Source organism: Peromyscus californicus, unplaced genomic scaffold, assembly GCF_007827085.1.
Source record: "Peromyscus californicus insignis strain IS unplaced genomic scaffold, ASM782708v3 Scaffold_6__1_contigs__length_162567912, whole genome shotgun sequence".
Classification (NCBI taxonomy): Eukaryota; Metazoa; Chordata; class Mammalia; order Rodentia; family Cricetidae; genus Peromyscus; species Peromyscus californicus.
Window position 1 is genome coordinate 105,526,851 of NW_026294584.1, and position 24,003 is coordinate 105,550,853.

Sequence of the window (24,003 nt, forward strand, 5' to 3'; positions counted from 1 at the left end):
GAGCCCGTGGCTGCACGGTGCTTTGTAGGCGTTGGCGGCCCATTTTGCAGAAGGGAAAGCTGGGGCCCTTTGGGTAGCGGGGCACCTGCGAAAGGACCGCCTGTGGGTGTTCGCTAGTCCCTTTCCCAAAGCCCTCTCCCCATTCTTGGGACTGGGGAAGGATCCTCTGATTGGTCATATCTGGAGGCCTGGCCTGAGGGCGTCCTGTGATTGGAGAGGTCCGGGCTGGGCGGGTCCCCGGTGTCTGCCCCTCCTCTGTGAGTGGAGGAGGCGCCCTGACCCCAACCCGCTCCACGGTAGACCGGAGCTTGAGCACGGGTCTGGGAGCTCGCTGCCCCGTGCCGACCCTCGCAGCTAGCAGGTACTGCTGGGTTCCAAGCCCAGGGCTCTGGGCCGGTGACCCTGTTCTCTCTACTCCCCCTCTTTGACCTTGGGTAAGTTTCTTTTTGCTTTTGTTGTTTTGAACACTGCACCCAGAGCCTCTCCGCTGCAGGCAGGCGCTGAACCCCGGAACCATAGCTCCTGCCCTGGGAAGTTTCTTTTTCTTTCCTTTTCTTTTGGAGGGAGGGTTTTCCTGAGTAGCCCTGGCTACTAGCACTCTAGACCAGGCTGGCCTCGAACTCAGAGATATGTCTGCTTCTGCCTCCGGAGAGCTAGAATTAAAGGAGTGCATTACCAAGCCCTGCTCATGCCCTGGGAAGTTTCTGGAGCGCTGCTAAATCTTGGCTTCTAGTCTGTAAAACGGGGGAGGAAGAGACAGGACTGGATTAGACGGGACACAGCAGTGTACATCTCCTGAGGTTGCTGGAGAATTCTGGTCCTAGGCAGCTGGTGGTGAGTGTTGGGACTGTCTTCTGTCTAGATAAGTTCTCCATGCCCAGGAGACATCACAGTCATACTTTCCCTGGGCCCTTGAGACCCAGGGAAGGTGACAGTTCACCCAGGCTTAAGCTGAAGTCTGCAGGCTTGAGAGCCAGGTTGCTCTACCTTTACCCTGTAGCCACACCCAGGATCACGGAAGTGTCTGATTGATCTTGGCCCATCCCCTGCTGGGAGCCTCGGCAAAGACGCTGTCATATGAGAGGGTAGGGTCGGCCTTGGGCAGATGTGGGTGAACCATGACCACTACCGGTCTGCTCCCAGGCTGGATTGCAGTAAGCTATAGAACGAAGGGCCCCTGCTGCTGTCCTGACCCAGGGGCTGGAAGTGGGGACCTGCAGAGCAGGAGCCCTCTGAGTCCCTGAAGGTCTGAGGCCACAGCAGCCCCTGTGCCCCAACACAAGACAGGGCTGAGAGACGGCAGTCCATATCCTTGGGGCTCGGTAGGACCTCCAGCCCCTCCCATGTTGTCTCTGTGGCCAAAGGCAAACTTTAAGTGAGGGTCCTCACTTCGCGTTCCTCCGTCTACCTCCTTGTCCCTGAACTGTGATGATGGCCAATCTGCAGTGATCCCGACTGCCCCTCTGCAGCCTAAAGTGGGGTTTGGTTTTGGTGACTTGTATTTCACTCCTTTAATATTTCTGTAAATAATTGCTGTTCAGCAGGGGTGGAGGAGGCAGGTGTGGTAGCACAGATCTGAAATCTCCGTGCTCAAGAGGCTGAGGTGGGAGGAGAGATTCCAGGGCAGCCTGTGCTATGTACTGAAACTCCCTTGAAAGAAGACAACAAATACACAGAGGCAAGCACACACACACACACACACACACACACACACACACATACACACACACACACACACACACACCACATCATACCACAGACACACCACAGCACACACATGTGCACACACACACACCACATCATACCACAGACACTGCTTTGGGAAACTGCAGTGGGCTGTTATCTGCTGGAGCATCTTGGCTTACATATTCCCAGCTAGCAACAGTTTGCCAATGGCAGTTTCCTAATGGCATGGCCTACGCATTCCAACACGCTGCAATGTAAAACCCACCCGCTGTCCTCTGGTCCTCCCATGGTTTATAAGAGAGACACCGAGTCAGGGCCGAGCCATCTTTCATGTTCCCGGCAGAGAAGTTTCGCTTGCTGCTGTTTTCCCAGAACCTTACCAGTGCTGGATATCCATATTATCTTCAGTACCTGTCAGTTTTACAGGAGGAATGTGGACTGTGTTTGTGGACTGTGTTTGCCTCTGCCTTTAGAGAAATGTTCCAATTTCATTAGCTGTGACTGCAGCATGTTTTTGTCTGTTGGCTGTAAGTTTTTCCTTTTAGTAAAGTGTGCTTTATATGTGAAAAGTTAGCATGTTTAATTTGCGTTCCACTGTTGGAGCCAGGCCTGTAAAGCCCACTGTTCACCAGTATTTTCTAACATAGTCCCCCTTCTCTCCCCCTCTTCTCCCCCGTGTCCTCCTCCTTCCCTTCCTCTTCTTTCTTCTCCATTTTTGAGGCAGGCTCTCATGTAGCCCAGGCTGGCCTCAAACCCTCTATGTAGCCGAGGATGGCCTTGAACTCCCATCTTCCTGCTTCCAGCCTCCGAGAGCTGTGCTTACCGCCTGCACCAGCACACTTGGACTCTGTGGAGCAGGTGATGGAAACCGGTGCTTCAAGCGTGCTAGACAGGCGTTGGATCAACTGAGCTACCTCCTTACCCTTATTATGTTTTCTTCCTGTACCTGGTGTAAAAATGTTTATTTTGAACCCAGTTGGACTTTTTGGAGCAAAATGTAGGCTGGAGAGCTATATTTGTTTCTTTCAATTAATAATCAACTTTCAGAGTTTGTTTTGGGTTTGTGGAAAAACTGAGGGCAGAGCCAGGTTCCCATATGTTCATTCTGCCCGTGCTTCCTTTGTTAAACATTTACCACACTGTGTGAGCTGATGCCAGTGCGGTGTGATGGCCTCAGATCCATGTTCTGTGTGTGGGCTCTCTCACTGTGTGTGTGTGAGCTTCATGTGTGCGCAGTCTGTAAGACATGTCTCCACTCTTGTAGTCTTAGATGCCATGGTGGGGGGGTCTCCCCTCAGCCCTGGCAACTACTCATCCTTGACTGTATCTGATGCTCTGGGTTGACTTTTCCCAGTGCTGAGCACTTGTGATCATAGTGGATGGCAGCTTTGCAGAGTCTTTCACTCAGAGGTTTGCCTTTAAGTTTCCTGAGTATCTTTTCACAGCTTCCTAGCACATGTCCTCTCAATTCTGGCTTATGTTCCATTATCTGAACCCCATTACCACAGGGTTTTTTTTTTTTTTCCATTCACTCACTAATGGGTGTCATGGTTGCTTCCAGGTTTGAACAATTCTAAGTAATACTGCTATCAACATTTGTATGTGGGCATTAGTTTTCTGTCCACTTGAAGAAATACCTATGAGAGTGTGTCCTAGTGAGGGTTACTGTTGCTGGGATGAAACGCCATCATCAATAGCAACTTGGGGAAGAACGGGTTTATTTGACTTAGGCTTCTTCGTCACTGTTCATCATTGAAGGAAGTCAGGAACTCAGATAGAACTTTGGAGGCAAGAACTGATGCAGAGGCCATGGAGGGGTGCTGCTTACTGACTTGCTCCTCATTGCTTGCTCAACCTGCCTTCTTATAGAACCCAGGACCACCTGCCCAGGGGTGACCCCACCCACAATGGGCTGGGCCCTCTCCCATCAATAACTAATTGAGAAAATGCCCCATAGTCTTGCCAAAGCCTGATAGTATGGAGGCATTTTCTCAAATGAGGCTCCCTCTTCCTTAATATTCTAACTTGTGTCAAGTTGACATAAAACTAGCCAGCATAGAGTGGTTTCTGGAACTGGTGGTTAAAATGAACTTTGCATTAGAACAAGAATGCTGGAGACTGGAAAGGTGGCTCCTGGTCAGGAGCACTTGCTGCTTTTGCAGAGAACCTGAGTTCTGTTTCTAGCACCCAAGCCGGGCAGCTCACAACCTCTTGCAGCTATAGCCTCAGGGGGATCTGATGCCACCTTCTGGCCTCCATGGGCACTGCAGTTTGATGATTGAAATCTTTAACTCACATTTCATTTTTTTATTAAGAAATTTTTTTTTCATTTCACATACCAACCACAGATCCCCCTCTCTTCCCTCTTTCCACTCACCAGCTTCCCTTGCCCCAACCCATCCCCCATTCCCTCCTCTGACAAGGTAAGGCCTCCCATGGGGAGTCAGCAGAGCCTGGTACATTCAGTAGAGGCAGGTCCAAGTGCCCCCCACCCCCATTGCATCAAGGCTGTGCAAGGTGTCCCACCATAGGTAGTGGGCTCAAAAAGCCAGCTCATGATCCAGGGATGGATCCTGATCTTACTGCCAGGAGGCCCCTTAAGCAGATCAAGCTACACAACTGTCTCACTTATGCAGAGGACCTAGTCCAGTCCCATGGAGGCTCCACAGCTGTTGGTCTAAAGTTCATGAGTTCCCACTGGCTTGGTTTGGTTGTCTCCGTAGGTTTCCCCATCATGATCTTGATGCCCCTTGCTCATAGAATCCTTCTTCTCTCCGACTGGACTCCTGGCTTAGCTCACATTTTAATTGAGTGTCTTCCCTCCTGACTGAGTCAGGAGGGTCAGTTGTTCACTCTCAGGTCTCCCAGTTTATGGATTCTCATTTTATTTTCTTGATGGAGTTCTTTGAAAGTAGAAATATTAAACTGATTGAAGTAGGACTTAAATTTTCTTTTCATGAGCCCTCCTGGGCTGTGCTTTGAAAGTTATTGATGAATCCAAGGCTGTCCACGTTCCTCTTTTTTATCTTTCAGAGGTTTATAACCTCAGGTCTGTGATCCATTTGGACTTGATTATTATGAAGGTTGTGCAACATTTGAGCCAGCCTGGCCTCTGATGACATGTCCACACACTGACCCCTGAAGGTTCACGCCCACAGGCCTGGGAGGGGAAGGGAAGCAGGCATGGCTTTGGGTCTGAAAGGCACACGTGTGAGGCTGGCCAAGACAGAGAGGCGCCGCTGCTCCATGCTGTCGGAGTTCTGGGTGTTTAGTGAGCAACAGCATCTCTGGGTCACAGCAGTGTGCTGTGCGTGTGGAAATTCATGAGGCTACCTCACCCCTGTAGTTTCTGCACTTCTGAGTGTGAGAAGTCTGCACGGCAGACTTTCCCTAAACCATGCAGATGTGGTAAATGGACAGTTTAAGGAAAGATACCAGTAAGTACCTCAGATTTTACAGACATGAGTGGCAGGAAGGTGCTGAACTTAGTAGCCATTGACCCTGAGTTCTGCTTCATTCCATCCGCCCCTCTCTTCAGCCCGTCCCGTTGGTAGCCCCTCCCAACCCAGTCACCCTGTGCTGTGGAGGCTGACGTTAAGCAAGGCTCCTTTTTGCCCCTCTTGTGGCTTCTGGGTCTCTGCAATAAGCCTGGTGTAGCCTCAAGAGAAGTATGGTGGCTTTCTCACTAACCGTGAGGGAACAGAGGCTAATGTGGCTGGATCAAGGTCCCAGAACTGGTCACTTCCACAGTATATTCTAAAATGTCTCCTAGGACTTGCACCAGGTTTGTGACAGTTTGCCAGGATTAATGAAGGGACCCCCTAAAGCTACAGTCATCAGAGTCTCCACATTCACAGATGTCAGGGTTACCTGTGTCCATGTCCCCCCGACTCCTTGCACAGTGGCAATCTTCCTGAAGCAGCCTGCTGGTCATGGAGCCCCCAGGGTGACCAGGGCAGGGGACATACCTGCTGGAACCTGGATGGTTTCCCCTGACTTCAGAGAGCCCTTTCTGACTCTTCGGCTGCCCCTTCTACAGGTGCCGTCCACCCCTCTGTTGCCATGAAGATCGCGGTAATCGGGCAGAGCCTGTTTGGCCAGGAGGTTTACTGCCAGCTAAGGAAGGAGGGCCATGAGGTGGTGGGTGTCTTCACTATCCCTGACAAGGATGGGAAAGCAGATCCCCTGGGTGAGTAACAGCTCGGGGGCAAGGAGGAGGATGGAGGGAAGCCCACCTGCTGGGCAGGGGCCCCATAGTGGGCAGGTGGTAAAGTGTGGGGTCTCACGGTGCAGCCCTTACTGGAGAGAACCTACACACCTTCCACTCTGTCCACACAGATGCCAAGTGGCTGCTGGACTGTCCTGCAATAAAGTGACACCCCCCCACCCACACACACTTGACTGTGGAGTAGGATCTGTGTCCTGAGCAAGGGCCATGGAGAAGCCCATCTGGTCCTACGTACCTCTGTGAACTTCTCTGACCCCAAGCATCTAGGCTCTCAAGGGCTCAGGGGATGTGCTTCATGTTGCCATTTCTGGGGCTCTCTTAGCCCTGAGGGTTCAACCCCACTGGAGGGTTCCTGGTACAGTAAAGTGGGTGGAGCTAAGAGATTTCCATTTTAGCATCTTTCTGGTGCTGCTACCTCCTGGGGGAGGAGCCAGTTGAGAATCACAGTCCTGAACGCTTGCTTTGGAGCAGGCGCTCAATACACAGGATGCTGGGGCCTCCATATGGTGAACAGACCTTCCAGCCACTCATCAGCTCTTGTCAGACCTGATGGAGAAGGACTGTAGGGCACAGCTTAACATGGGAAACTGAGGTTAGTAGGGAGGCTCTGAGGGGCCAGCCAGATCCAGGGCAGACCAAGCAGCTGCAGTCCGACCCCCTGGACTCTGCTCTAACACTGCTGTGGCCTGCCTGGCCTCAGCCTTGCACCTGACCGCAGCATGATATACATGACCCCACAGCATGATATACATGACCCCACAGCATGGTATACATGACCCCACAGCCTGAGCTTTGCAAACAGACACTAGCCGTGACTAGACAATTCCTGCTTCCAGCACCAGCCCAAGCCTGGTTGGGACCACACATGGCCTGCAGGAGTGTCTCACTGGCCACAGTGAGGCTGCTTTGGAAGTATGTTCTGACCTCCTCTCCTCACAGCTGGTCACATTGCGTCTGAATCGGGAACAGAGATGCGTCCTGGTGTTCAGCTGGCTTCCTTTTTTCACCCCCTTTTTATTTAGCCTGGGACCATACACCTGGGATGGTGTATCTACATTCTGGGGAGTCTCCTCTTTTCAGTTAACACCCTGGAAGCACCCTCCTACTGATTCCAAACCCAGTGACCTTGACAATGAAGATCAGCCCTCACGTCAGGACATGATGGCAGAGATGAGGACAGACAGCAGGGTCAGGCCAGTCAAGGGAGTTCCCTCGAGAGACTTGCGAAAGACGTTCACAAGCACTGAAGCCAAAAAAAGTCCTGCAGGGTTGGGGCTGTGCCTTCCTGAGGCAGCTGCTACCACCAGGCTGAGGATAGAAGGGGCTGGGGCCGCATAGGAAGTGGAGCCTATGATTCAGGCCTGTCGGGAGGCAGGAGGGGCCCGGCAGGCCAGGCTTGGGCTTCTGGACCACAGGTGTGAGGAGCAGAATGTATATACTGCAGACTGGGAACAGGGATTCAGCGGCTGCTCTGGGAAGGGACTCCTGTGGCTGGGGTGAGGCATCGGGCTGGTGGTGGCCAGAGGACAGGATCCCCACAGGAAGGACCAAGCGTTTCCCAGCCCTCTTGTTCTCCTCCCTCCTGCCTCTTCACCTCCTCCTGGTGAGGGAACAGTTGACAAGACAGAACTATGGCTCCCAGGGACCCCAGTGTCCAAGACAGCGATCTGAGGAGGAGAGGGAGGGGAAGGGAGGGAAAAGAGAGACGGTGAGGGAGCAGAGAAAGACACAGTGTTGGACATGGCTGGGCCTCTGGAGAGGACTGTGAGGACAGTGGCTGCTGGGGACCTGTGGGGCCTGAGCAGGGGAGGCACATGGAGGCCTTAGTACTCAGCAGGAGGCAGCATCCAGGCGGGAAAGTCCCTGCCCATCACTCACCCTTGGCTAGCAGTCCCCCACCCGAACCCTGGTAGAACCTGGCTGGGCAGTGGGAACAGGGAGGGAAAGGACACCAAGAACAGGCCAGGAGCCACTTCTCTGGGAGGGCACAGCCGACAGTGTGTGGGTAGCACGGAGAAGACAATTTCTTGCCTGCTCTCCCCGCAGGCCTGGTGGCTGAGAAGGATGGCGTGCCTGTGTTCAAGTTCCCTCGGTGGCGGGCTCGAGGGCAGGCTCTGCCCGAGGTGGTGGCCAAATACCAGGCTCTGGGTGCCGAGCTCAACGTGCTGCCCTTCTGCAGCCAGTTCATCCCCATGGAAGTCATCAATGCCCCCCAGCACGGCTCCATAATCTACCACCCATCCCTGCTACCCAGACACCGAGGGGCTTCGGCCATCAACTGGTAAGACAGGACCCACTGCATCCGCCTGGCATGTCACCCTCCTCAGCCTGACGCATCTCTCTAGGGTGGTCAAGGGCGTGGCGCAGGTGCCTGCCCTGCTCTGCCGTGTGTCACCCTGAACCACAGTGGGGGCATGTCAAGACAGCACGCTTGCCAGGTGGGGGTGGCTCGCACCTTTAATCACAGCACTCAGGAGGCAGATCTCTGTGAGTTTGAGGCCAGCCTGGGCTATATAGAGCAAGTCCCAGGATGGCCAGTGCTACATAGAGAAACCCTGTCTTGAAAACAAAAGAGACCACATGCTCTGCAGCAGGGGGGACAGCTCTGCTGGTGCCACACCTGCGACAGGACAGAGGGTGCAAGGGGGGTTGTACTAGGATGTCATGGAGGCTGCCGAGGGCAGGGCTCCGTATGCTCACCCCACCTGTCCCTGTCGTGGGGCTATTCCCTAAGGCAGCACAGCTTTTGGTGGTCATAAACAGTTTCTTTTCTTCCCTTTCCTCTAGGAGCAGGTGTCAGCCCTTCCTGGGGAGGAGGTGGCCTCCTGGAGGGTGGCAGGAGCCAAGGGGCAGCTCCCAGGGTGCCCTCTGTGACACTTTCTATCAGACTAACATTTCCCTCCTGCCCTCCAGGACCCTCATTCATGGGGATAAGAAAGGGGGCTTCAGCATCTTCTGGGCTGATGATGGCTTGGACACTGGGGACCTTCTGCTCCAGAAGGAGTGTGAGGTGCTTCCAGATGACACCGTGAGCACCCTGTACAACCGTTTCCTCTTCCCGGAGGGCATCAAAGGGATGGTAAGGCTGAGGGCTGGCCACACCTGCCCTCCCATCTCATGCCTGCCCTGACACAGGTTCTCCATTCTTGGCTCTCCTGACCTTCCCTAGATGTAGGTACTGATCCCCACTGGCCAGGCACCCCACCCTCAAATTCAGGACTCGTGAAAGGGGAACTCTTCAGGGTCTCAAAGAGATGGGGTATGAACCTGAAGGAACTGTGGGCAGAGTGAGCAGAGCCCACCTCAAGAGGGCATTAGCCCAAAGGGGCATGTTTGGTTGGGGCCATTGACTAGACAAGGCCAGAAGCAGCATCAGGCCAGGTGTTGTTGAGCCCCAAAGCTCCCTCTGTGTCACTGGGTTGTCACACCCCACAATTTGGTCCCTTTCCTGTTTAGTTCATTTTATCCTCAGGTCAGGTGCCCTTCATGAGATGAAAGGTCATTGAATCCTAAGTCCAAGTTTTCAGTTCCCTATTCCATGGGCGGCAAACCCCACTCCTCCAAGATACAAGGGGGAAAGATCAAGGAAGGCTCCGATTGGCCAGCTTAGGGTCATGTGGTTTTCCTGACCCAGTCACTGGCTGGGGCAATGGAGTATTCTGATTTGTGGAAGTCTCGGCAAACACCATGGCCATCAGAATGTCCATCCGGGGAGGCAAGAAGGAAAAACGTGACTCAATAGCCATTGTTGAGAGTCTGACCCCGAATCGTTTATTTGAGGCATATTTAAGAACAGCACAATCTGGTGAAAATATTTTCTGGTGCCACATGTAGCCGGTGTCCCCAGGGACATCCTACAGGCCATGTGTATCTGCACAGGCTGCTGTTGTTCCAGCCTGGAGGGCACATTAGTGAGAGAGGACCAAAGTCATTGATATTCGGGCCAGGAAGTTTCCAGACAAAAAGCCTTGTCATATGGCAGTGAGCAAGGTGCCAGTCACCAGACACCACGACAAGCCCCGCGCCATCTGTCCCCTCACCTCGGTCCTTTTTCACATCAGCTGCCGTTTCACCTTTAATGTTTTCACTGTGTTAAGTCGTGGTGAGCAAAGCTACCTTATCAAATACTGAGCCTGAAACAAGAGGATTTCACAATCCATAGCATATGGCTCAGATAGCCATTAGAACTGGAGTGTCCATGGCTACCACTGCTCGCATGTGTCTATTTAAATTAATTATGATTAATTTCCATAGGAACGTAGGGACAGGAGGTAGCTCTGTGGTACAGTGATTTCTTTGTATGAGGGAGAGCCCATGTTCTATCCCCTGCATCGCACACACACACACACACACACACACACACACACACACACACACACACACACATCTTTGCGGTCCCCAGGTTCCTGGCCATTTTACAGGATTGTGCAAACACAGCCCATGTTAATCACTATGGCATATTCCACAATGCAGCCCTGCATTATGGTTTCTTATACCCTATTTCTTTTCTTTAAATTTTTTTCTATTGATTTATTTTGTGTATATGAGTGTTTGCCTGCATGTGTATATGTGAACCATGGACATCAAAAGAGAGCATCAGATTCCCTAGACGGTAATTACAGGAGGTTGTGAGCTGCCACATGGAGTGCTGGGAATTGAACCCAGGTCTTTTTACAAGAGCAGCCTGAAATAGTACTTTTTCGTCAGGACCACCAGCCTGCAAATAATGACACAGAGACTTATTATTAATTATGAAAGGTTGGCCTTTAGCTTAGGCTTTTTCGCAACTAGCTCTTATAATTTAAATTAACCTGTTTCTATTAATCTACTTTCCGCCACGTGGCTTGGTTACTGCTCCTCTGTACTTGAGCCAACTTGCTCAAGTACAGAGTCTCGCTGGCATCTCTCTGCCTCTCTTCTTCCCAGAGTTCTTTCTCGGAAGTCCCGCCTATCCTCTCCTGCCTAGCTATTGGCCATTCAGTTCTCTATTAAACCAACCACGGTGACACATCTTCACACCGTGGAAACATATTCTGCAACAGCAGCCGGTGCTTATGACTGCTGAGCCACCTCTCGAGCCCCATGACACTGTTTCTTGACAACAGCAGCTCCCCTGGGTCCTCCCTCAGGGTAGGTTGCAGACTCCTTGTCACTCCTCAGTCCGGACCCCAGAGAAGCTCCTTCACTGCAGATGCCCAAGCCCACATCAGGGCTCGGGATCTGTTCTTCAAGATGGTTCTGGACAGCGGCACACAGGCTGTGCATCTGTTATCCCTGGTGGAGCTTGGCAGTTTCCTCACCTAGAGATCTAGAAGGTCGATGTAAGCTAAGGCCGTGAGGTGTTGCTGATGGTCTGTGTGTCATTCCACCTCCCAAACCCCGTCGCCCACACCCTGTGTCCATGCTGTAGGGTTTCCGGGTCCCCGCAGTGTGAGCACCAGGGCTGGTGTGGGCAGGACCCTGAGGCTGGGGAAGCTGACTGTGGAGTCTCCTTGCAGGTGCAGGCTGTGCGGCTGATCGCAGAGGGCACAGCCCCCCGTGTCCGCCAGCCTGAGGAAGGAGCCACCTATGAGGGCATTCAGAAGAAGGAGACGGCCAGGGTGAGTAGCAGCCCCAGCTACCCAACATGCCTGTGAGTGGCTGGAGTGCAGTGGCTCAGGGAAGCAGGGTACAGCTGACAGTGATAGAAACAGCCGTGGAGGGTGGGGTCACAGTGGAGCACCTGGACGTGCAGGGAACAAGGTCCTGTTTCTCTTTAAGGAGCAAGCACCACTCCAGGGAGGGAGAAGACCTAGGGCTATGGGCATATACCAGCCATAGTGTCAGCATCTCCAAGACGTTGTCTGGGACGTTTCTTGGAGCCACAGTGGGTAGCAGTCCCGTGGCTGCCTCTGCTTGGTTCTGGTTGTCTCTGTAAGGAGGTCTGCGTGAGCCCTGTATACATGAAGATGCTGTGGTGGGGCTCTGCAGGATGGGCCTGGGCACTCTTCCTGGGGACTCTGTGGGGGCCTCAGCCACCTTGACAGCAGGAGATAGCCTCTTCCCAAAGCCATTCTACAGGCTGTGCAGCCTGGGAGAGACCTGGGGTCAGAGCCCCAAACCAGGGCACCCACTCTGCACTCAGGCCCAGGTCTAGGAGGAAGCCCAGACCCTATCTGCAAGGCTAGGCCCACTGTGCCGCAGTCCTCAGGGGACTAGGAAAGGCTGGCTGAGGATACAACAACCTTGGTCCCCACAGATCAACTGGGACCAGCCAGCAGAGGCCATCCACAACTGGATCCGTGGGAATGACAAAGTGCCAGGTGCCTGGACAGAGGCCTGTGGGCAGGTATGTTCCCATGAGGTTGGTGTTCAGCAGGAGACGCTGTATGCTGCCACCCTGCCAGCTGGAAAGCTGCCCACTAGGTTTGAAATGCTTGAGACATTCTATAATCCTAATTCTACCTCCTCCCAAATGCCCCCTTCTCCAGGACTAGGAGATCCTGGACCATTCAGAGCTAAAATACGATGTCTGCAGCCATTGGTGGCCCCAGGCACCTGCTGCAGCCCTGGACCTGCTGAATTGGTTGTTGAGTAGCTTGAACCTCACCCCTGTGCTCTCAGATGCCATAGGCCAGGCTTTGACTTTGCCCTAGGGGAGAGACAACTTACTTTGAGCTAGACTGGGCAGCAGCTGGACTTAGGATAGGGAGGTGCAGGTTTTATGCACCCCTCAAGGTCAGCCTGATGTCCACACGATCTGCTGTCCAGTTCCCTGACCCAGCTCCCTACAAAACAATGCAGAGGTCTCTTCACTTCCTGCACTGACACCCGACCCTTTGCTCTGGTGGGTGTATCTGCAGCAGCGGCCAGCAGTTACCAAGGGTCAGTGGCCTCATGGTGTACCTTGAGAAGATTTTCCTGGGGGTCTGTGCCCCTGAGGTCTGAGGCACTGAGTCAGTGCAAAGGTCTCAAGGATGCCTGAGGCTTGAGGTATCCAGGTCCTCAGATTTTCTGGGTCTCATCTGTGGCCCCAAAGACTGGGTCTAGGACCTACTCAGCCTTCTGTGTCGATCACAGTTCCTCCAGGTCTCTCTGTTCCCCGCAGAGGCTGGTCTTAGGCCCAGTCAGCCTTGCACACTCTAGGGTCACACCAGCCTCCCCACCCCACCTGCCGGTACCACTTAGCCTTCTCAGCCCTATGGAGCTGTAGCTAGGCTTCAGGCAGCAGGGCCTCGTCTTACCTGTTGTCTCTTGGCTTCTCTGACCCCACAGAAGCTGACATTTTTCAACTCAACACTCAACACTTCTGGCCTGGTGGCCCAGGGAGAGCCTTTGCCCATCCCAGGAGCCCATCGTCCAGGCCTGGTCACCAAAGCAGGACTCATCCTGTTCGGGAATGATGATAAAATGGTAAGGTGACAGGACACTGTTGTGAGTCACTTGCCTGTGTCACAGGGTCAAGGTCACCCACACTGCTGTCCTACAGGAAGACCCAAGGCTGCCCTGGAAGAAACAGGAAGAACCAAGAGTCAAGGGAACAGCCCCAATCTGAGCACAGGCTCTGTGGGGTGGGGCTGTGCTTTCAATGACAGGCTGGACACCCCATGTGACAGAAGGCCTTTTGAGTAGCCCTGGCCTTGGACTTTGCATGTGTTATCAAGACCAGGTCTTTAAACCCCTGGGCCTCAGTTTCCCTCTCACTGAATGGGGATGGCATAGTGACTTGGTTCAGACAGCTGCTGGGCTCTGGTGGATATGACTGGACTTTGCACATCAGAATAGTAGCTGAATTGAATGGAGTGTACTTAGGCACCAACCACTGTTTCAAAACAACAAATAGGCACCACATTTAATCTTCCAGACAGCCCCATGAGATAATTATAAATATTATTTGCATATTCCAGAGGAGCAGATTACAATGCAAAGACTTGAAAAGTTTGCCCAAGGTCGCTCGAGCTAGTCAGTAGCAGAGCTGGGCTTCAGAGCCTACATTCTGGCTCCGAGGCTGTTGTGACCCTGAGACTCTGTTCACAGGAGATGCTGGGCTGAGGAGAGGCAGGGTCTCCAACACTTAGCAACCTTGACAGCGTGGGTGTGGGTAGCGTGGAGTGTGCAGAACTGTGCTGACCGACGTGGCTCTCTCTCAGCATTTACATGCCGTATTATGCCTCCAGAGAGGCCAAGGCTGTGTGACAGCTTCTGTTTAAAGAGGATGGGCATTCAGATGTGCATGATGGGTATGTCTAGACTGATGCTCTCCTTCATGTTGAGGTCCCTAGAAATAGCATCTAAGAGGGTAATTCTCCCGCAAATGATTATTCAGAAACATTCTGGGAAAACCCCATGAGGCTATGAGGGACAAGCTCAGCAGTCATGAGGTCAGGGATGGGCTTGTCTGATCTGTCTCTGAGGATACATTGACTTTGTCTCGGCCCTGCACGTGTACACATCAGCCAGCATCTGTTGTTCTGGTCCTCGGGGTAGTGTGGAGTCCTTGGCCTCTCCGGTCACAGGTGCTTTCCCATCCAGTGCAGGAACTGGGGAGTGTGCAGTACGCTGCCCGTGGCCAGTGCCTTGCAGCAGCTGAAGCTGGTATTCACGTTCAGGAGGGGCAGGTTCCAGGGCCCTGGCTGCTTCTGCCACTGTAGCCATACAAACATCAGAGCACAGAAGCCTTCAGGAAGCATGTCTCAGGCTTGCTTGCTGGGTCTAGCTGCCCTTCTGCTTGCCAAAAGTTCTAGAACATCTCCTAATAGTCTGTATCCAGCCCTGGTTGCCTGGACTAGAACAGGTACAGAATGTGGCTCTAAAATATTCTTATATCTACCTCAGATTTACCAAATTTTATAATGTATTGTATGAGCTATTTGAACGTTAGCTCATAAATAATTGTTTGACAAATGTTAGAAGCGGGGAGACAAGATAAATAATTTTGGATGTGCTGGCAGCAGGCTGGCATGTCTCCATTGAAGGGTGACTCCGTGGGCTTTGCACACTCTCCACAAGCTCCACAGAGCCAGAGCCAGGCTCTGTCTGGAGTGCTGTCCACAAGAGTGCAGGCGATAGATAGGCTTATAGGACTCTCCTTCTCTCCCCCTGCATCCCAGACAGACATTTGTCCTCTAGATGTTTCTGTGGGCTTCTGGGAGTGATCACATGATTAATGATCCATCTTTTTTTTTTTTTTTTTTTTTTTTTTTTTTTTTTTTTTTTTGGTTTTTCGAGACAGGGTTTCTCTGTGTAGCTTTGCGCCTTTTCCTGGAACTCACTTGGTAGCCCAGGCTGGCCTTGAACTCACAGAGATCCGCCTGGCTCTGCCTCCCGAGTGCTGGGATTAAAGGCGTGCGCCACCACCGCCCGGCTTAATGATCCATCTTTTACTCAGTTGACTTTCACAATAGTTCTGCAGCTATTTTTTTTTTCTGATAAGAAGCTGTCCTTTTAATAGAAATAACATCACTCAATAAAAGAATGAAACTGGCCTGTGGCACTCAGTGATGAGGGCCTGCCTGACATGAGGGAGACCCTGGGTGTCTGTCTCTGTCTCTGTCTCTCTGTCTCTGTTTCTCTCTCTCTCTCTCTCTCTCTCTCTCTCTCTCTCTCTCTCTCTCTCCCTCTCTCTCTCTCTCTCTCTCTCTCTCTCTCTCTCTCTCTCTCTCTCTCTCACACACACACACACACACACACACACACACACACACACTTGCACACACACACTGCACACACAGAATCTAGGAAGCAGGCACAATGTGGTAGGTGATGGACAATTAGGATAAAGGGCAGGCACAGGCTGTGTGGCTTCTACCATGTCCCTAGGACAGTGTGTCTCAGCTCCAAACACTCCCGTCATTTACCTGGGCTCCCTGCTCCCTCTTGGTGGTGAGGGTTGGAGGGAGAGTGTGAATGCCCTACTCAGATCCCCACCCTGCCTTCGTCCTACTGAAGTTCTCTCTTTTGCAGTTGCTGGTGAAGAACATCCAGCTGGAGGATGGCAAGATGATGCCAGCCTCCCAGTTCTTCAAAGGGTCTGCCAGCAGTGCCCTGGAGCTGACAGAGGCAGAGCTAGCCACTGCAGAGGCTGTGCGGGTAAGAGACACCTCCAGTGGCACCATCCAGTCAAAAGGTTGTTCGCTGCACACGTGTTTTGTGTGTTCACATTCCCTGGAGTTGGGAATATATGCTGGCCTTGGAGACGGCATTGACTTTGTCCACTTTCTGATGTCCCTGGGCCCCTGGGATCTGGGTCCCCTGAATCTGGCTCTTTAGGGACTCACTCCCAACAATTAACAAATGAAACTGTCAGCTTTGTAATAAAAGAGGTAGGGGCTTAACCCCATCACCGGTGATCAGTGTGTGGTCTGGAACTGGCCCAGAGAGGGTACTAACACAGCAACACCTAAACGGTGATCAGCATAAGATTCATAGTCAGGTTCCCCTCCAGCTCAGTCCCTACATGGTCTAGAGATAGCTTCCTTCTCTGAGCTTGGTTGTCTAGCCAGAAACTGGGTCAGTGGCCACTTCCCAGGGTCTGTTCCTGGCCCTTCACACTCTGTCTTTCTGTCCCTAGAGCCATGTGTGGTACTGAGCCTTGTGAGCACATGACACTGAGGGGTTTTGGCTGAGTCATCCATTTAGTCAGGGGTTCAAGGACAGCTGCTCCCTCCCCTGCCTGTGAGGGCTCTATCCAGATAAACCCATCTTGTACATTGAACCTGCGCTAAGCGTGCAGAGCTCAGCCGCAGCATGTGCAGTGGAGCATGGTTGGTATGACCATGGGGCTGCCTGGGAGTTACAGCTCACCCCGCTCCAGGCATTGAGAGAGGATCCCACCATAGGGGTAGCCTAGAAAAAAGCCTCGAATGCTGAATTCCACGAGCTTCACAGCACGAGGAACCCATGTGTCTCCCTTCCCTAACATGTACTGCCCTCACACCACGTGAAGAAGAGAGTGGTGAGTCGTCATAAGCTAAGGGACTTAGGAACACTTGCTGAGCTCCTCCTGATGGCCAGGCAGTGGGTGGGAGGGCCGGGTGAAGCTGCCGTACATGGAGAGCTCTCATGGTACAGATGGTAGGACAGCTTTGGGAGACACTCTGCACAGAACGGGGCTGTGAGACAAGGCCTCAGAGCTGGGGTCGGCGTTAGATGGAGGGAGGCTGAGAGCTGGGTGCAGAGAAAAGAGCTGGAGAAACTTTAGAGCAGAGGAGTGTAAGTGCAGGGACGCCACAGGTGCAGGGACCCCACAGGTGCAGGGATGTCACAGGTGCAGGGACCCCACAGGTGCAGGGATGCCACAGGTGTGAGGACCCCACAGGTGCAAGGACCCCACAGGTGCGGGGTCACCACAGGTGCAGGGATGTCACAGGTGCAGGGACCCCACAGGTGCAGGGATGCCACAGGTGTGAGGACCCCACAGGTGCGGGGACACCACAGGTGCAGGGATGTCACAGGTGCAGGGACCCCACAGGTGCAGGAACACCACAGGTGCGGGGACCCCACAGGTGCAGGGATGTCACAGGTGCGGGGACCCCACAGGTGCAGGGACGTCACAGGTGCGGGGACCCCACAGGTGCAGGGACCCCACAGGTGCAGGGACCCCACAGGTGCAGGGACCCCACAGGTGCGAGGACCCTACAGGTGCAGGGACCCCACAGGTGCGGGGACCCCACAGGTACAGGAACACCACAGGTGCGGGAACCCCACAGGTGTGAGGACCCCACAGGTGCGGGGACACCACAGGTGCAGGGATGTCACAGGTGCAGGGACCCCACAGGTGCAGGGACCCCACAGGTGCAGGGATGTCACAGGTGCGGGGACCCCACAGGTGCAGGGATGTCACAGGTGCGGGGACCCCACAGGTGCAGGGACCCCACAGGTGCAGGGACCCCACAGGTGCGAGGACCCCACAGGTGCGAGGACCCTACAGGTGCAGGGACCCCACAGGTGCGGGGACCCCACAGGTGCAGGAACACCACAGGTGCGGGAACCCCACAGGTGTGAGGACCCCACAGGTGTGAGGACCCCACAGGTGCAGGGACACCACAGGTGCGGGGATCCCACATGTGTGAGGACCCCACAGGTGCAGGGACCCCACAGGTGCAGGGATGCCACAGGTGCAGGGACCCCACAGGTGTGAGGACCCCACAGGTGCAGGGACCCCACAGGTGTGGAGACAGCTGTCTTTGAGGAGGTTACCACTGCCATAACCCAGGAACAAGAGAAAGAGCTGCGTGAGGTGGGCAGGGTCAGGTCACAGCTGGGACCCTTGGTGTTTTAGCACTAAAGAGCAAGATTCTACAAGAGGCAGACATGAAGTGCTGCGTGGACAGCAGAGAGCCAGTGTCTTCCCTAGGAATTCTGGGCACTGTAAATGTCTGGGAGAGAAGGGAGGAGGGAAAGAGGAGCTCCACATCGCTAGCTTTAACATGAAACCAAGCAAACAAAGACATTTCCAGAATATTCCTGAAGCTGCTGTGGCTCTGGCCCTGCCTTTGAGCCTACCTGGGGTTCCTAGGCCAGCTGGACCAACAGGCTCCGGGCCAAAGATGCTTGCTTACGATGACTACCATGGAGGCCTGTGTGAGGGGGTGGAAGTCCTCCTGGTGGATGTTGTGATTGGGCGGTTCAGTCTGGCATCTGTTAGGCACAGCCATCCTACCATGCCCACTGGTTGGCCTTCTGTAAATGGGAGTGCTGGCCACTGGGCTGGTGGCTCTGACATCTCACTTGCCCAGTAGGCCAGTTGTTGCTTCTGTTACACTTCATAGGTCCCAGGTCAGAGGAGCGCTAGCCAGCCAGTATCTCAGAGCAGACAAGATTCAGGTTCACGAGGCCCTCACTGTGACCGGCCTTCATGTCACAAGCATCCCATGCTGCCATATCAGTGCTGTGCTGGGGATACCAGGACACTGACAGCCGCACCAAGGCCGGGCATGAGCCTTTCTGATACCCACTCATCTTCTCCTGCCTGCACTATTCTGGGAGACCAATCACATGGCAGGAGGCCAGCAGCCTAGTGTCATGGTGGCCAGAGCTGTGGCCTACTCTGGGCCCTAGAGTAGATACAGTGCCTCGAAGACCATGAAGGTAGAACCCTTAGTCAACAGTGAAAATGGCACCCTACTTCACCAAGCACCTCTGACCATCATGGCCTTTGTCTTCCAGAGCTCTTGGATGCGAATCCTGCCCAACGTCCCCAAGGTAGAAGACTCTACAGACTTCTTCAAGTCGGGGGCTGCATCAGTAGATGTTGTGAGGTGAGGCCAGGGGCACCGAGGTCTCTTCCAAGCATCCACTGTGTGCCCACCGAGGCCACTGTTGTTTGTCCTCATGTATCATGCGTGAGGAGATCAGAAAGGGCCCTATGGGCAGAGAGGAACCACTGTAGAGTCTGGGCCCAAACATCTAGCCCCAAGGGGTCTCTCATCCCAGAAGGGCAGCTGATGCCCAGCTGTCATTGCTGACCATTGGCTGATTCAGCTGGCTATGGCAGACTGGGGACTTGGACTCACATGTGGTGGCTCATAGTCCCAAGAGCATTAGTGCCAGCCAGGGAGGCAGATGTAGTGACCCGGGAAGCTCACTGTGTCACAGCTGCTGTCTGGATGATTGCCAGCCATCCCAAGCCAAGGGTGGGGACAGAGAGCTGACCCCTTCTCCCCCAAAAAGGAGGATGTGAACATAATCCCAGGCTCACAGTCACCTGTGTGCTTGCGTGTGTGTGTGTGTGTGTGTGTGTGTGTGTGTGTGTGTGTGTGTGTGTGTGTTCAAGGGTGTGGTAGCTAGGGAGGGGAGGTGCAATTGCTGTTTCGAACACTAGGGTGCAGTATACACACCACAAGTGGCAACCGCCCTCCATGACCAGCCAAGGATCTGCCCTTGGACTCTTGCCTGTCCTTTGACTTTGCTGTAGTGGCCCTGCTTGTTGTTCAACAGTGGCACGTTCTGACAATAACAAAAGGAAGGAAGCAGGATGCATGACTGTGCCCTTGCTTGTAAGGAAGAGTAACTTGAGGCTCTGGAGGTGGTAGCACGCTGGTAATCCTAGCACCATGCAGCGGTGGAGCGGGGGCAGGAGGATTGAGATTTCAAAGCCAGTCTTGGCAACACAACAAGTTCAAGCTGGCCTATGCTGCGTGAGCCCCAGAACAGTAAGGTGACCCAAATTGGCTTAAGGAACCCAGAAAAATGACGCGGTAGTTCAAGGCACTGGCTGCCCTTGCAGAGGACCTGGGTTCAGTCCCCAGAACCCGCATGGTGGCTCACAGGCATCTGTAACTCCACTTCCAGGGGATCCAATGTCCCCTTCTGAAGTCACCAGGCACACACATGGTGCACAGACAGACAGACACTCGTAGACATAAAATAAAAACAGATCTTTAAAAATAAAACAAGAAAACAACAGCAAATCCGCAGTTAGTGTTCTTGAGTGACCACAGAGGCTCGCATTATATCCCACTGCCACCGTCTCTTTCCCGGACGCTGGACACTGGCTCATTTTCAGGCAGGATTTGTCTTCGTGGTGATAATACAGCTGTATGGTCACTGCAGTCTGGTCCTGTATCTTGCTAGAGTCCCAGTGAAATGGGCATTTGCTTTCATGGGGCTTCAACGCATTTCAAATGTTAATTTTATTGGCTCTATGCAGTCATACACCCCTGTAAGAGCCCATTACAGGCCAGGGAGAGGCACAGGTTGATTGGCCGTGGCTGGATCGTGTGCCTACCACTCCCTGGGGGCAAGAGTTGAGTTGACTGCCTTCTTCCTGCAGTTGAGAAATGCAGGCGCTTTTGTGAAAAGGAAATACAGGTCAAAGCAGCAGAAACAGCGCTGTCTGTCACCTTCAGGGAGGAGTTGCTTATCTTGAAGAATGCTCCAAGGAAGATGAAGAGCTTAAGTGGGGAAAAGCTTGTGCACAGAAAGGAGGAAGAGGGTGGTGTTCAATGCTGTGTGCATAGACGTCTCCAGGAAGCACCATCTGGGCTCCTCCATTACTTCCTTCATAGAAGCCATGGCTAGGGAGTGGGGGGGCATGGCTAGGGAGTGGGGGAGCATGGCTAGGGAGTGGGGGGCATGGCTAGGGAGTGGGGGGCATGGCTAGGGAGTGGGGGGCATGGCTAGGGAGTGGGGGAGCATGGCTAGGGAGTGGGGGGCATGGCTAGGGAGTGGGGGGCATGGCTAGGGAGTGGGGGAGCATGGCTAGGGAGTGGGGACATGGCTAGGGAGTGGGGGGCATGGCTAGGGAGTGGGGAGCATGGCTAGGGAGTGAGGACATGGCTAGGGAGTGGGGGGCATGGCTAGGGAGTGGGGGGCATGGCTAGGGAGGAGCATGGCTAGGGAGTGGCGGGCATGGCTAGGGAGTGGGGGGCATGGCTAGGGAGTGGGGGGCATGGCTAGGGAGTGGGGGCATGGCTAGGGAGTGGGGGCATGGCTAGGGAGTGGGGGCATGGCTAGGGAGTGGGGGAGCATAGGCACAGTTGAGAGACGACCCTAGAGGTTTCCCTGTCTCTGAAACCTGCACTCCGGGGAAAGGTGGGGCCACTGGAGTCTTCCAAAAGAAAGTTCTGGGTAGAAACAGGACAGAGGGGTGAAGAAGACTATATGTCATGAGAAGTGGGCCATATGCCAGACCCATTTTCTGGGTAGCAGGTCACCCCCTAACCATGGTTTAAACTGACACCACTTATTTGCCTCCTGATCCCTGGTTCAGAGTTTGTCCTGGGTTCAGCTGGTTTGGACAGGCTTGACCAGCGTCATAGGGTTCATGAACAGGTCAGCTGGGGATGCCCACAGAGACCAGTCCTCACTTGTTCCTGGGCTGGTGACAGGAAGGCACCAGAAGAAGTGTGAAGTGTTCATGGAGACAGAGTTTAGTGTGGACGCATCATGTCCCACCATGTTCTGCCAGTTGAAGTGTGTCCCAGGACCTGTGCAGCTTCGAGGGGTAGGAAACCAACCCCCTAATGGTAGGAGATTCCATCAACCAATGGAGGGAACCAACCCCTTAATGGTAGGAGATTCCATCAATCAGTGGAGGGAACCAACCCCCTAATGGTAGGAGATTCCATCAATCAGTGGAGGGAACCAACCCCCTAATGGTAGGAGATTCCATCAATCAATGAAGGGGCAGAACAGGAGTGAAGGGGTGGGGCTTCAGCACTGCCTGGTCTGCCCCCACAGTCTAGCACATGTTTTAGGGATGAATTGGGTCCCTGTGCTTGGCAGAGTTGGGAGTCTTGTGTCTTGTGGAAGATTTTGTGTGTGTGTGTGTGTGTGTGTGTGTGTGTGTGTGTGTGTGTGTGTGTGTGTGTTTTAAGGGGATTTGGACTTACAGTCCTGTAGATTTGACTCTTTGTTCCTCTGTTGTCTTGGTCAGGATTTCTATTGCTGTGATAAACACCATGACAAAAGCAGCTTGGGGAGGGAAGGGTTTATTTGGCTTACAGGTCATATTCTATCACTGAGGGAATCCCAGGCAGGAACCCAGAGGCAGGAACTGAAGCAGAGGCCATGAGGGACTTCTGCTTACTGGCTTGCTTTCCACGGCTTGCTCAGCTTTCTTTCTTATAACACCCAGGGCCTCCTGCCCAGGGGTGGCACTGTGGGCTGGGTTCTCTCACATCAATCCTTGATCAAGAAAATAACCCACACAGACTTGCCTGCGGGCCAATCTGATGGAGGAATTTTCTCAGTTGAGGTTCCTCTTCCCAATAACTAATGTATTAGTTACTTTTCTGTTGCTGTGATAAAAACACCATGACCAAAGCAACTTATAGAAGGATGGTTTATTTTGGGCTTTCGGTTCCGGAGGAATAATAGTCCGTGGTGGCCCAACAGAGACATGGTGGCAGTAACAACGGAGAGCTCACATCCCAAACCACAAAGCCACACTGCCTAGCCCTTCCCGAATAGTTCCACCAGTTGGGGCCAAGCGTCCAAATGCCTGGGACGATTGGGGAGCATCTCATTCAAACCACACCCAACTGTAGCTTGTGTCTAATTGACAAAAACAAACAAAGAACTAACCAGCAACCGTGATGCTGGGGACTGAACCCGGGGCCTAAACTAGATAGCGCACTTGCCCCACCCCCAGCTGCGTCCTGGCCCAGGCCTTTTCTTTTTAAACACTCCCCTAAGTGCGTCACTCTGACTCCTTGTGGCTCACATGTCCAACACCTCACCAGGTCTGCATCTGTCCCATGCTGCGGCTCTGGTGAAATATCCCCCTAGGCTTCAGCCTGCTTCTAACTGGGCTTTGCTTTCTGAGGACTGGGTGTGGAAAGTTCTCTAAATAGTCTGAACCCCAGTCCTTTATTGTATACTTGGTTTGGACACACGTTCTCCCAAACTATGTCCTTTGAAGGTTATGAATAATCTATTACTTATCAGCTGCCGTTCAGTGTGCTGTCTGATTGATATAGGAACAACAAAATCGGAGAAAGGCTGTTCTATTATTGTTTCTGTTTTGTGGATGGTAAAATCAAAGGCTCAGATGAGTCAGCCCTTCGTTCAACATCCATGGTTAGGTACCCGACCAAGTGAGAGTCTGAAACCAAGACCTTCTGCATCCAGAGCCTGGGTCCCCACCCTAGTCCCGGGCTCATGAGCCCTGCAAGGTGACTGTTCAGACCACCTCCTCTCACACAGGATCCACAGGGTCCGCTGAGCCCTGCCCACCATCTTCTCTTCCCCTCAGGCTGGTGGAGGAAGTGAAGGAGCTGTGTGATGGGCTGGAGTTAGAGAACGAAGACGTTTACATGGCTACCACCTTCGGGGACTTCATCCAGCTCCTAGTGAGGAAGCTGAGAGGGGAAGATGACGAGAGCGAGTGTGTCATTAACTACGTGAGTGCTCCCCTGGGCCTGTAGACCCGCTGTGACATCACGGGGCACTGGAGCACCAGGAAGCCAGGAGCCTGGTGACCACCCTCCAGTCTCACCAGCCCTGGTAACGCTTTCCACAGACAATATTGCTGTCCAGTGCATAAAGCATGGGCAAAGCCTACATCCCGAAGCTCCTGAGGGGGTAGAGAAGAGAGGCTTCTGTGCCCAGTGAGGAGGGTGGTCAACCCTGTGTGTGCAGCTTTACAAAGGGCAGTGCCACAGTGA

General features: G+C 53.4%; 1 protein-coding gene across 1 annotated transcript in view; it reads left to right on the forward strand.

Annotated features, from left to right (window-relative positions):
* The first annotated feature begins 263 nt into the window (after positions 1-263).
* The window catches only part of Aldh1l1 (aldehyde dehydrogenase 1 family member L1), a 51,751-nt gene continuing 28,011 nt past the window's right edge, over positions 264-24,003 (forward strand). The window contains exons 1-10 of the mRNA XM_052720669.1: positions 264-434; positions 5,726-5,875; positions 7,961-8,195; positions 8,828-8,993; positions 11,413-11,514; positions 12,153-12,242; positions 13,169-13,306; positions 15,857-15,982; positions 19,061-19,152; positions 23,592-23,739. Of these exons, the coding sequence (XP_052576629.1) occupies positions 5,749-5,875; positions 7,961-8,195; positions 8,828-8,993; positions 11,413-11,514; positions 12,153-12,242; positions 13,169-13,306; positions 15,857-15,982; positions 19,061-19,152; positions 23,592-23,739 (1,224 nt within the window). The 5' untranslated portion in view covers positions 264-434; positions 5,726-5,748. The remainder of the gene's footprint in view (positions 435-5,725; positions 5,876-7,960; positions 8,196-8,827; positions 8,994-11,412; positions 11,515-12,152; positions 12,243-13,168; positions 13,307-15,856; positions 15,983-19,060; positions 19,153-23,591; positions 23,740-24,003) is intronic.